Below are 13,378 nucleotides of genomic sequence, written 5' to 3' on the forward strand. Positions count from 1 at the left end.
GACAGTTTGAGACCCTGGGTAGAACATAGACTCCCGGGAAAATATATAGCGTGACTTTTATAACGGAATACTTTATAACGCAGGCGGAGCCGCGGGCAAAAGCTAGTATAGTATATACAGGGTTATTTGTAAATCACGAACAACCTCACAGGACTAATAAACAACAATGTTTGTTCTATGAGTTTTGACATAACTGTAACTCTGCAGGCAGAGTTAATAGGTAACTAATAATAATTGGTTCTAAATTTTGATTTTGGAGTGTAGGTTATCGATTGTGTAATAATTATGAACGATGTTGTATTAAGCTGACTTTATAATACATATATTCATTAGGTACTATTGTAACGAGCTTCGGTATTCAGGATAGTACAAACAAAATCAAAAAATCGATGGCATTTAACTTTTATTTTTAATATTTAACATTTTATACATAATTTGAAACTATTTGTTTTCTTTGATATAAAAATCGCTAGGTAATAATAAAATAACTACACAAGCTTATACAAAATAAAAAAAAAACACATCACGTATTTATCCCCTAAGGGGTATACAGAGGTGCAAACATGGCACCCACTTTTCGCCGAGTGTGTTCCGTCCCATAATGTGATTAGGGGGCGAACTTATCGCCATATCGGGTACAAATTCCAGACTGGGGCTGATACTGAGCAGAAAAATCCAAATATCACTTTGCCTGAACTGGGATTCGAACCCAGGATCTTAAAGCGCTGCCGTTCCGCGCATGCAGTACAACTACGCCACCGAGGCAGTCATATACAAAATAAGTAAAAATTGGCAGCTCGTGCTTTTTCTGAATTCTGGTTGTGAATATATATCGACGATTGAAAGGCTAATTGACTTAGCGACATTTTATTTCGAAATTTTGAAGTAGGTTAATAAAACAGAACACAGTGATGATTCTAAATCTGTATACCAATGACGTTTTACAAATAGACGCATCATAGACTAACAAAATTACACATAAAAACAGCGCACTATTTACTGTAGTCACATACCTGTACAGCCCTAGTAACTCGCATTGATACGGCTCAAGTGTCGACCGCCGTCGCCATGACAGTCGAATAAAATGCATTTATTAAAACATAAGTTAAATAGTGTGTACTTATTACTAACCTATGAAATGAAACGTTTTTTTCATTCATAGTTGGAGTATAATTTTATATCGTCTAGGAATTTTATTTATAAAAATACAAAAAGTTAGTAACCCGACTAGCCGCGACAGTGGTTGGAGATTGACTAGGTGAATGTCGGGCAATTACCTTGCTTTCGTCTTACTAGTATTGAGCTCGGACAACGTATCTATGTAATAAAAACATCTTAGGCGTATGCAAGTTAATGTCGCTAAAAAATTTCGCTTAAGGCGATACCTCAAGGTCCATTTTCATACATTTTGTTTCACCTTTAATCTGGGTAACTAAACAAGTATTGGCAAGTAAAGAATTTAAATTCACGTCTAGTTAGTGATTAGTTCTCGCAGTTAAAAGAAAAACGTAAAAATAATTAATAATCATGGATATTTCTGCCTTTAAAATTTCGTCATATTAAAGGCAGAAATATCCATGATTATTAATTATTTTTACGTTTTTCTTTCAACTGCGAGAACTAATCACTAACTAGACGTGAATTTAAATTCTTTACTTGCCAATACTTGTTTAGTTACCCAGATTAAAGGTGAAACAAAATGTATGAAAATGAACCTTGAGGTATCGCCTTAAGTCGATTAGCCTTTCACCCGTTCATATGGATTTGAGTTGTGGACATTTTATTTTAGACCAATTCAACAAACTTATTTAGGCAGCTTCAATAAACAGGTTGAATGCCCAGTCACTCCTGAACACTATTATTCTAGCCGTGATGCACGTGGGTGTTACATATCTACCTAAAAAATATTCTTGCACTGGTAAGGCTATAATAAAGAAGTTTATATTCTTCTTCTAATGTCTTTAACTTCTTTGCAGTGAGTGCTAAAGCCTGCTGTAATTGGATAGATCCCTTACTTTTCTGCTCTTCAAGTATTTCTCTCTCGTGTTTAATATGCTTCCAAATGGAATCAAACCAATGCAGTGTTTCAAAATTTGTATCCTGAAACAGTTTGATTGCTTATTAAAATTAATTCACAACCTAATGGGCGAAATGACTAAGGCAGAAAATTGAAAGGGTAAATGTTATAACGAGTTTTCATCCGGGCAGCAGCAATGCGCAATTTCGGTAAATATTGTGACTAGAATTTGAAACGTTTTTAGTTTATGTAAGTACGGTTAACGGTTTGCCCCAAATTTATTCAAGTCTTACAGGGAAGGCGGTTGTATTTATTAATTTATAATACATACATTTGGTCTTTCTGGTCGCGTATACAATATTCATGAAGCTGATACGTAGGTAATCTTAAAAAAAATCATTATTCCGGAGCCCGCAAACCTACATAATTTTTAATAAATCAGAAATTTTCATAATAAACGTATTTAATGTAAAGTGCTAATGCCTACATAAAAACGAGTAATTTTCTGCAAACTAGGATATAGAGCTCCAGTAAGACCAATAGTAGACCAATTCCCCTTGTTGATAGATCGTACAAGCAAACTTTGTCAGCTGATCATCAAAAGACCCTTTTAATAATAAAAAGAAGGTACCTGATCTAATAATTTCAATATGTAAGCCACACCCATAGCAAAACCGTCGTCAGTGAAAGATGCACCTATTTTGTTCTTCTTCGACATCTTGTCCTTTGACAATATCATTTGTTCTACAAAGTTCAGCGTCAGAGGGGGCACAATAATAAAAAAGTTTCTGAGATGTACATTTTTTGGGTTACGAAATACAGGTGCAAACACATCAACAAGTAATTTGAAGTATTCTGTGCCTTGAATAAAATTGGAAATTAGGTTATTAATGTTATGATCCAAGTTCTCGGCGGACTGGACGGTTTGTAGACCAAGACAATCTTCTTCACAAAGTTCTTTAAATGATTCAACATCCTCAAGAGTAGGCAAAAATATAGTTGCGTCTGAACAACAATGGCGACCACCCGATCTAATCATTCTAACATATCCCATAGCATTACCAATTTGGCTAATGAGATCTCGAAATAGGTCAAGGTAGCTTTGTCCATCTTCATTTAAACCGAGGACTTTTATAGCTTTATTAAATTTCTCCGCATTTTTATAAGGATACATACTCCCATTGCTTTCAGCAATTTCTTTGAAATATCTCAAATCCTTTATTAACCTTGATTTAATGTGTTCATCATACATAAATTGAGAAAAGGTAAAAAATTTCTTCTTTAGAAATTGGTAAGTAAAATTTACCGTTGTATTCATTATACCCGTGCCGTGAGTTCTAATAGAATTAGCAATATGCCTAATGTTTATGGAATTCAAGTATTTGTTGTTGCTGCTTCTTTCGATAAATATTTGGTTGTTTAGATTGTATTGGTATTTAGATACAAAAATATGGATATTACGCATGATTTCTAATACATCTAACCCTTGTTCTAAAGTTTGCGTGGGAAGATTATCTTGAACAGTTTTAAGATTAAATTTAAATTTCGCCATTTGCCGCATTTCTCCGTAGGTTTTCCAATCAGATAACACGACAGTTGTTAAATTATAATACATTGTGGATAGATAATGTTCCACAGAAGGCACCACACACATATAAATGTGCTGAATTCTGAAATTATCGGCGACAAGCAATAACTTGTTCGTCATCTCGAAGGTAAATGGATTCACAACATCAAGTTGCAAATGAGAATGGATGTGCAAACGCAGATTAGTTTCTATATATTGACTAGCACTGTTAATAATGTTACTATTTATAATACTTTGTACAAAGTTTATGAACTCTTCAGACTTATTGATTGCATAGTATTCATCAGTTTTTTGTAAAAGTACGACACAGTCTTCTAGTACCATAAAGAAGTACTTTAATTTTAATGCGTTTAACTGTATATTGAAATTTTGTTGGAAATATATCGGTATTACATTTTTATGCCATAGCAACCATGAGCAGTCGTAAAAATTATCCATAGACTTTACGAAATTTGTTAACATTTGCACTTTATCAAGTAATGTTGCAAGCTTAGCATAACTGTCTTCTAAATATGTAGCATCCGGTATGAAACTAAGCGCGATATTTGCTGAAATGTTACGTTCAGTAGTTGGAGCGCCTTTAAGTGCACGTTCAGCGATTACTATACATGTTAGTTCATCTAGTCTCTTATTCGCAAAATTTTTGTCGGAAACTAAAGCTTTTTTCACATCTAATATTGATGATGTAGCTTGGAATAACAGGTGTTGAGTTACCATGTTTATGGACGAAATTATTTGATTTCGGTTACGAGAAATAATATTGTGTATAGTTTTTAACATGTCCATAACTTCAAATAGCGACATCAGCATACTTTTAGGTAGCGGAATGCCCAGCGACAGATGTAAATTAATTAATGTTAGAACCTCGTGGTTTGTTTTAGACGCAATAGCCAATCCCTCTAAAAGTGTTCTAGCATGGGAGCTCATTTCAGCGGCATTAAGCTTATGATGGTTAGCAGAAAATGTTGTTTCTACAGTCAAAACCCATTTTGTGCATATAGTTTGAACAGTAGCAACATCACGAAGTAAATTCGCTTTCTTAGTGGTGACATATGCCTGACGAGCCTTTAACATAACTTGTGATAGTTTTTCATGTCTAGCGCATAGTGCTGTTGCATGTCTTTGAAGAAACTGTTCAGGATACCAAATTGTAGTTCCAATAACATAAATGCTATGCGCCTGAAAGTAAAATTATTAATTGTTTAAGTATTAATTACCATTTAAAATAAACCATGCATTTACCTGTATAAAACCATCTATCTCATTTATTGGAAGCTAACCTTTGTATTCAATTCACTTAAAGATCTGAAAATTTTCTTGTCAATATTTCCAAATATATGCGATGACAACACAAATAACGCATTAATTTTGATACATTTGTACATATTATTGACGTTAGGCTGCTCCTGCACTAATTTGTCAAGTTGCGTTATTGCTTGCTTAAGGTATTGAAAAAAATCATTGGCTATTAGCGAGCAATTTTTATCTATTAAACTTTTTCTTAATGTGGATAAATTTTGCAGTGATTTGTGCACAATATCATCGTGCATTATCTTCGACGTTATGTTGTCGATAGCACTCATTAAAGAATTAAATTGCTTTTCAGATAAATCAATTTTCTTTAGATTGGGTCTCAATGATTTCAGTGATTTGCAGTATTTATTCCAATTTGTAGGTAATGAAGTGCTAGATATCAAGGTTTCCAGAAGGACGAGTAATGTGAATATCTCTCCAATATGGTTAATAATATTAATGTAACTGTATACCATCTGAAAAAAAGCATTAAATTAAGTAAAGGCGCTTTTAGTTGGAAGATCATGGCGACCAAAAAGATATTCCACATGGACAAAAACGTATGTAGGTATACGCTCCATCAGTACTTTGAAGAGCGGTGCCGGATTAATATCAAGCGGGTACCTACTGAACTAAATTCTATTGAGGGGCTTTTGATTTACTTGAAACGTAAGCAATTCACTTATTCGGGACATCGAGTAAATACAATATATACCGCCTTAAAAGTTCCACTTAAAAAAAATACGTCGGGGGAAGGAGCGTGTATGCTTCTGGATACGCGGGTTCCCCCTTTGCGCTGGCCCAAATTCCTACTCTTGCTACGTGATTAATCCGGCGATGGCGATGTGTTACATGTATTTTGCAATATCTCATATTACCAGAGTCAGTTATTATTATACAGGGTCATTTTGACATACGTTATTAAATGAAACCACATACTCGTCTTTGCCTTTGCTGTATTTGTGCCAAAAATCATCCATTTATAACGAATATTTTCACCAAAAATCCAGGTTTTAGTTATCCCATTTTTAAAAATTCTGTTGTTTAATGCGAATATGGTGTGTGCCTAAGTGTATTTCTGACTGAAAGTATAGTATTGCCTCTGCAACGAATTCTCTCAGAGTAGTAGTAGTGGCATTACGGCGCGTAAAATTAAAATTACTTTTTATTAATATTTATTTAATTTAAGACTTACACTTTTTTATTTTACGTCTATGGTTCAAGTAACTTATTGTGAAATGTTATTTCCAATTTGATATTATGTATGTTGTTTCATTTAGTAACGCAATGTCAAAATGACCCTGTATAGATCTAATATACTCGACAACGAAAATGAAATTGTCACTCGAAAAGATATGTTGTCAACATACTGACATTTGACAAAATATGTTGTATGGTAAGTTAGCAACAATATTCTTTCAATGAATTGTTCAAAATTCCACCATAAATAATACAACATGAAGCTCTTCTTAAAGATTAAATACCATTTAAATATTCTTACTCAAATTAATTGCTCCCTCGGTAAAAATAGCAAACACTTGACTGCAGAGATTCTTCAGAGTATCATCACATCTGGTAGCAAAAGCACTCATTGCACAGATCATCTCCATCTGGGAACTTACTTCACTGTCACTGTACTCATTGTACAATGATAAGTAAGAAAAATGCCTACAATATAAAAAATTATAACAATTGCATAATATTTAATTTTCAAGTAGTTTGTCCTGCACCTTACTTCATTAAAATCATTTTCAATATTATCTATATATGTGTATGTAGATTGTAGGTATACCAGTTTCAATTATAATTGTAGTGTATTTAAAATAAATATAAAAGGTTAAGTGTAAATTGATTAGCCAAACCACCTTCCAGTGACAATATATGGTGGAATAGATAACATAACATTCTTCATGAACAAAACAATTGCATGTGTCATCATACACGAAAGTGAAAGTGGTCAGACAAAAGCGCAAAATTCAAGAAAATGTTCCATTTTTTTTACAAGTAAAAGCAGGGCCCACAGATTAGCTTAGATTAGCCATAGATTGATGCAATGATTTTGTTGGACTTGGATAATGTTTTCTAACCGTTATGCTGGGAAAGCACAGCCTCTGTGTATGTTTATACTGGGCAGAGTCTTGAGCACAGGCAAAGCCATCAGCAATACCTAGCTTTATATTCTTATTCCAACATCCATTTTTATACTATACTAACTTTTGCTGACAGCTACTTACACAAGAAAGAATTTTTCCAGGATAAAAGTAGTCTAAATTTCATTGAAATCTGCTGGGTAATTAGGAATCTATGGCATTCAGACAGACATGGCAGGGGGCCTACTATAATTTGTAAGAATTAATTATAGTGAATTGAAATAGTGTGAATGACAAACAAAGTTTGGTAATGATGGATAAAAGACAGAAAAAAAATATTAAGAAAGCAATTAACTTGAAAAGTAAACTTTTATTTTGGAACAAATCCCACATATTTAATATTTTTTTTATTTCTTTACCTTAAATGACTTTTTTCTACAACATACATGTAATGGAAAATTTACATGTGGTGGCTGAAGGATTATCTTCTCAATCTCATACTCATAATATATATTATATAGCCATATATTATATACTGCCCGCTGCTGGGCATGGGCTTCCACTACTACTGGGAGGGTTAAGGCCATTTGGCTTATTGCAGGTTGGCGGACTTCACATACCCCCAAAATTCTTACTAGTAAACCAGTGGCCTTAGCTGAGAAGTGTCCTTGAAATGATTTAAATTAGGTGCTTTTTTCTGTTTCAAAAAAAAATCACCTGATTTTTTAGAAAGGTTTACCATCTAATAAAGAGAAGGATGCAGTCAAAGAGTTCTAAGACTATATAGAGCAGACATTGGGAGGATTGTCATACAAAATTTGGTCTGATGTCTGGTCACAACTATATTATATTTTAATATCTTTAGATGCAGTCAATCTACACTCAGTTTTGATAATGGAACAAAATTATTTATTTCAACACATTAGTATTACTAATAACCAGTATTCAGCTTGAGACCAAATACACAGTTTTTTCTGTTAGCTTTTAAAATATTACTGGGATTGATGGTGTCTCGAATTCCCTCTTGTTTTTCATATTTTTTTAAAACAATATTATAACTTGCATTTCTGCCTTACCTATTGTTGTAATCCTTATTTTACCAATTTAAAATAGTTGAAATACCTTTTAAATGCTTCCTCCTTGAGTTTGGTTACTTCGACGCAGAGTGATGTTAGCACACTCAGGACTTTTGTCATCAATGTATTATCAGACGCAACCAGTTCTGTGATCGGTATTAGCTCGGAAGGCGACATAACCAGTTGGATGGGCAAAAAAGTTTTGTTTTCGTGCCATGTTTCATCATTGAATACCGATAATAGGTCTTGATACTGAGTTTTAAAAAATCGCCCATACTTTTGTAGCACTTGTGTGCTAGCATCCTTTTCAAGATCTGTTTTCATTATTGAAAATATTAATGTTTTTTAACTAAACGATTCATTACATAAATATAATATTGTGATCCAAACACGTTGTTTACATATTCTTTATTTATAAAATAATTTTAAATTCTTTGCTTATGACAGATTATTTGACAAATAGAATAGGGGACCGGACAGGTATTACCAAAAAATCTGAAATTAAGTAAAGTTTGTAATATTAAAAAATATTATCTCATATTTGTTTTTGTAAAAGAGTTGTGATTTGTATTTTTAAATCAATAAATAAAATACAATAATTATAATATTTTTAGTCTATTCTTTAGGGCAAATGAAACACCAATCACGGCGCATGACGTCACACGTGGGTAAAATGTAAACAAACAGACGTCATCTGGATGTCATACCGCGTTGTGTTATTTTAATGCTTTAAAGGTGATTTTGACACAGAACTGCTCTAATAATTAATATTAATTTATACGGGACGTTGTTACTATCTTCCAGCTTAACGTTTACAGATTGTTTAATCGTTAATCATAATGGACCGCAAAAAATATCGTTGGTGCGTCGTACCTGAATGTAATAATACTTCTATATCTTTACCAAACAAATTATTTATTGATGTACCACGAAAAGCAGATATACGAATAAAGTGGTTGCAGTTAGCAAGACGAACCTACGACGGAATGTCTGCAGACTCACCGATTTACTTCTGTGAGGATCACTTTGATGTAAGTAAATAAAAAATAGTGTTTCGGTTTAAAATAAATCGATGAATATTTCAATTAATTAAATCATTTGTACACCCAGGGAGGTTATGGCTATGAGATGTATTTATTTATGTTTTAGCTGCCACATGATATGGAAACAAACATGTAAATTAATACTATTGTAAACATGACAAACCTTGTCATGTTTACAATAGTATTAAGTTATATTTAGAAACGCTTCAAAATGTTCCTTAGTAAGTTAAGTGTTGGAAATAATTTTAGTTATTTTGTTATTTGTTTGAATTTTATTTTATTGTTATCGCTGTCATAATATTGTTAGATTTAGAGTTAGATTATATTGTTAGATGTAAGTGTTTTGGCTAAGTGCTGTAAACTTTCATTGAATTATAATAAATAAATAAATAAATAAATAGAATAATTATTTATATAGAATTCTGGTTGTTACACAGTAACCTGAGATTGCCTGAGATTTACACGGTCTATGCAGTGTTGCCAGATCATAATTTCTCTTTACCCCAGGATTATTTGGAATTTAAAATTTTACCCTTAAACCAATCATAAATAATTCGGTACTTTTTTTTTCTATATCCTTATCTATGCAGACGCCACTTTTTTCTTCACTTCCACTTCAATAATTATTAATTTATTTATCTCATTTTATTAGGAACAACTAGCTGTACACGAAAATTGAATTGAATAAACAATTATAATTGATTCATGGCCTACAATTTTTGTAGGAAACATCTTTCTCTAAGCTCAATATTTATTACAATACCGTGAAACAATAGCTTTAATACCTTAACTCGTAGAATTACCCCAAAAATTACCATAAAAAAATACCCTGCTGATTCAGTTTTACCCTAAATCTAGGGTAAATAACCCTAATCTGGCATTATTGAATCACTGTTCAAATTACAAGATTTGTCAAGTTGCTTTATCCACGTATGACGTCACACGAGACGAAATGACATAATGTAGCGTTTGTGCGGGAATTATAGCTATTTAACATTTAGGCATGGTTTTATGTACTTTTTAAGCTTTATTTGTGCAAAATACTATTTTTCTTGGCTATTTATATCCACAATGATCAATTTAAAACACCTTCTGAAAATTTGTCCGGTCCCCTATTATAATTGATACGGAAGTAGATGCATATTTTGAAAATTTCAAAGACACGAAACTTTTTTTCGCGAAAGTAAGATACCATGTCCATTCATCCTAATAAGATATATTACTTTGCAAATTTGTTCAATTGATAGAAAATACGTAGATTCTGGGACTTAAGTACGTAGGTTTCCAGAAAAGGCTTAAAATAGGTAGATTTACGTAAAAAGACGTAGAGTTGGCAACGCTGATATAACCACTACGTTAAGTATTTTATGGAAGACGGGCTCAATGGACTTGTTTCCAGAGCCGTAATAAATAAATAAAAAAAAACACTACGTTAAGAAAATCTATGGCTAGTTTAGCCTTTGCCTACTCCTTAAGGAGTAAATCAAACCAAAAAAAATCTATGGCTAGATCCTGTGACAGCTGTCAAAGTAAATAAACAGAGTAGGTTATATACTACGAAAAATTGAATTGAATTGAATAATACACTACGTACAATAACAGCAAAACTAATTTATATATATATATATATATATATATATATATATCTAAACTGTTATAAATTAGTTGGAGGATTGTGTACTTATTATAGGAATGTGGAAAATTTGACGTAAAGAAATTTTATGTAGTAATGACAGTTGTATGCCCGTTTCGAACAGACGGAGCATAAGGGCCTGGGGGTCTAAACAAAAACCCTTTTCTGTTAGCGTTCACGCTTACGGAAAGTTCAAAATGTATGAAAATGACATATGCTGAAGAGAAGTCACGTGACTGCTGCAAAAATTGGTAGACAAAAATTTTCAATTCGGCATTCGGAAAGAAACGTTAATGTTAGCGTGACTTAATGTTGAGTAGGACATACAAGAGGCGGTACATTTGTCCGGGACATGACGTCAAAATGTAAGAGTGGCTCAAAATTATATATTGTACTACTTCAAATTTTATGACGCAGCAGTCGCGTTACTTATTCTCCGTCTCTGGTAAACTGTAGGACGAGGACAGTGAGGTAGAGAACCGCATGCTACAAATTACAGTAGGACGTTATTTTACAATGGACATTACATTACTGCGTTTCGAGTCGCGAGCGAGAGGGAAATATTTTGAGGGTTAACATTACAAAATACTGTAAGATACGCATTGAAGCGCCGAGCCTCACTACGCCTCGCCTCATTTGAAGTAGGACGTTGTACCGGCTCAATGCTAAAAAGAAGCTACTCTTACAAACTCTTTTTTATGTCATGTCCTACCCAATTCTAGCGTGACTAATAAACAGTCCATAGAGAACTGAAACATACAAATGGTAGACAAGTGTCATTTTTGACAACTGAAACTGCTATTTAGCGTCACCGATTCACGTTTTATTTATCAACAGTTGTAGACCTCACGCTACGGTATTCATCAACCGGAAAATTAGTGAAATATTTTTTTTTTACATCGTTATGCATAGTTTAAAACTATTGTGGGCCGCTAATAACGAAATATCATTGTTAGAGACGAACAAGAATATATCGCTGCGAAATGAAGAAAATTGTAATTTAGCAAGAATTGGAATTTAACAATCGTTTTTGATTAAGTAAAGAATGTTTTCGTCTGATTGAAGACGTCTATGTGATGATCTTCCATACATAATAATAATAATAAAAAGAAAGTTCTCATTTGAAAAAGTATTATAATACCTGTGCATAAATGATTTATAAGAAAGCACTACAAAACAACAACAAAAAAATACCATTTCCACCTACAGAGTGTAACAATTTTATTATGGTTATATTTTCAATTTATTTATTATTATTTTATTATTTATATTTAGGTATACAACAATATTCATAAAAGTACAGCTTTAAACCACAAAACCACATTTTGCATAGCTTGCATATAGGTACTCGAGATTCCAAATCTGGCAATCTCGCGCTGAAATTAATGCAAACTTGAAACTACAAAGATGGACGTGTAAACCTGCGGATTGGGCGGCTAGCGTACAATGTGTACTTTGTCTACCGATTTAGTCACGTTGACGTTTGAGCGTTAGCGTTTTACGTAATAAATTGAAAATATAACATAATAAAATTGTTACACTCTGTAGGTGGAATGGTATTTTTTTGTTGTTGTTTTGTAATGCTTTCGTATAAAGCATTTATGCACAGGTATTATAATACTTTTTCAAAATAGAACTTTCTTTTTATTATTATTATGTATGGAAGATCATCACATAGACGTCTTCAATCAGACGATAACATTCTTTACTTAATAAAAAAGGATTGTTAAATTCCAATTCCTGCAAAATTACAATTTTCCCCATATCGCAGCGATATATTCTTCTTCATTTCTGACAATGATATTTCGTTATTAGCGGCCCACAATAGTTTTAAACTATGCATAATGATGTTAAAAAAGAATATTTCACTAATTTTCCAGTTGATAAATACCGTAGCGTGAGGTCTACAACTGTTGATAAATAAAACGTGAATCGGTGACGCTAAATAGCAGTTTCAGTTGTCAAAAATGACACTTGTCTACCATTTGTATGTTTCATTTCTCTATAGACTGTTTGTTAGTCACGCTAACGTTAACGTTTCTTTCCGAATGCCGAATTGAAAATTTTTGTCTACCAATTTTTGCAGCAGTCACGTGACTTCTTTTCAGCATATATTATTTTCATACATTTTGAACTTTCCGTAAGCGTGAACGCTAACAGAAAAGGGTTTTTGTCTAGACCCCCAGTATTACTTACATCCAAAGAGGCGGCGTCTCTTAACTAAGCCACAAAGGTCAGATGAATAATTTTACGCAAACCGCACCCTTGCCCTTAGCTGACGTTGAGGAGAGACCAAGCGGCTCAACCAAAAGATTTTGTTTGTTTCTTTGAATGCGCTAATCTCACAAAGTATGTACTGGTTCGGATTAAAAAATTCTTTTCATATTGAATAGCCCAAAGCCCTCAGCCGCACCTGTCTACCTGTCTGAACGCGATAAACTCAATAACTAATTTGATGAAATTTTGTATTGAGATAGTTTGTGATCTTGTGAACGCCTTAGATTATTATATATTTTCTATCCAATAGGAAAATACACTTAGCGAGCTTATTACCCTGGAAAACTTTATCCCAGAAAAACTTATTCACACGGGTGGAGTCGCAAGCAATAGGGTGAATTTTTGAGATATTTCCTAAGTC

The 13,378-nt window shown here is 33.0% G+C and overlaps 1 protein-coding gene across 3 annotated transcripts; it reads right to left on the bottom strand.

The window, feature by feature from the left end:
* Positions 1-744: 744 nt before the first annotated feature.
* Positions 745-8,537, bottom strand: LOC115451951. 3 transcript variants are annotated; one of them, XR_003939434.2, is made up of 5 exons: positions 6,400-6,566; positions 4,886-5,374; positions 2,649-4,784; positions 1,729-2,100; positions 745-1,372 (listed from the first exon to the last, which is right to left on the bottom strand). XR_003939434.2 is itself a non-coding variant. In XM_030180373.2 (3 exons), exons 1-3 carry the CDS (start codon positions 8,386-8,388, stop codon positions 5,355-5,357), a joined length of 465 nt encoding a protein of 154 aa, XP_030036233.2. In that variant the 5' UTR covers positions 8,389-8,537; the 3' UTR covers positions 4,972-5,354. The 3 variants fall into 3 exon arrangements, 1 of the variants encoding a protein (XP_030036233.2); XR_003939435.2 differs by lacking the exon at positions 6,400-6,566 and adding an exon at positions 5,614-5,855; XM_030180373.2 differs by lacking the exons at positions 745-1,372; positions 1,729-2,100; positions 2,649-4,784 and adding an exon at positions 8,111-8,537 and having other exon boundaries at positions 4,972-5,374.
* Between the last annotated feature and the right edge of the window lie 4,841 nt (positions 8,538-13,378).

The sequence above is a fragment of the Manduca sexta genome, chromosome 24, assembly GCF_014839805.1.
Source record: "Manduca sexta isolate Smith_Timp_Sample1 chromosome 24, JHU_Msex_v1.0, whole genome shotgun sequence".
In the NCBI taxonomy this organism is placed as follows: domain Eukaryota; kingdom Metazoa; phylum Arthropoda; class Insecta; order Lepidoptera; family Sphingidae; genus Manduca; species Manduca sexta.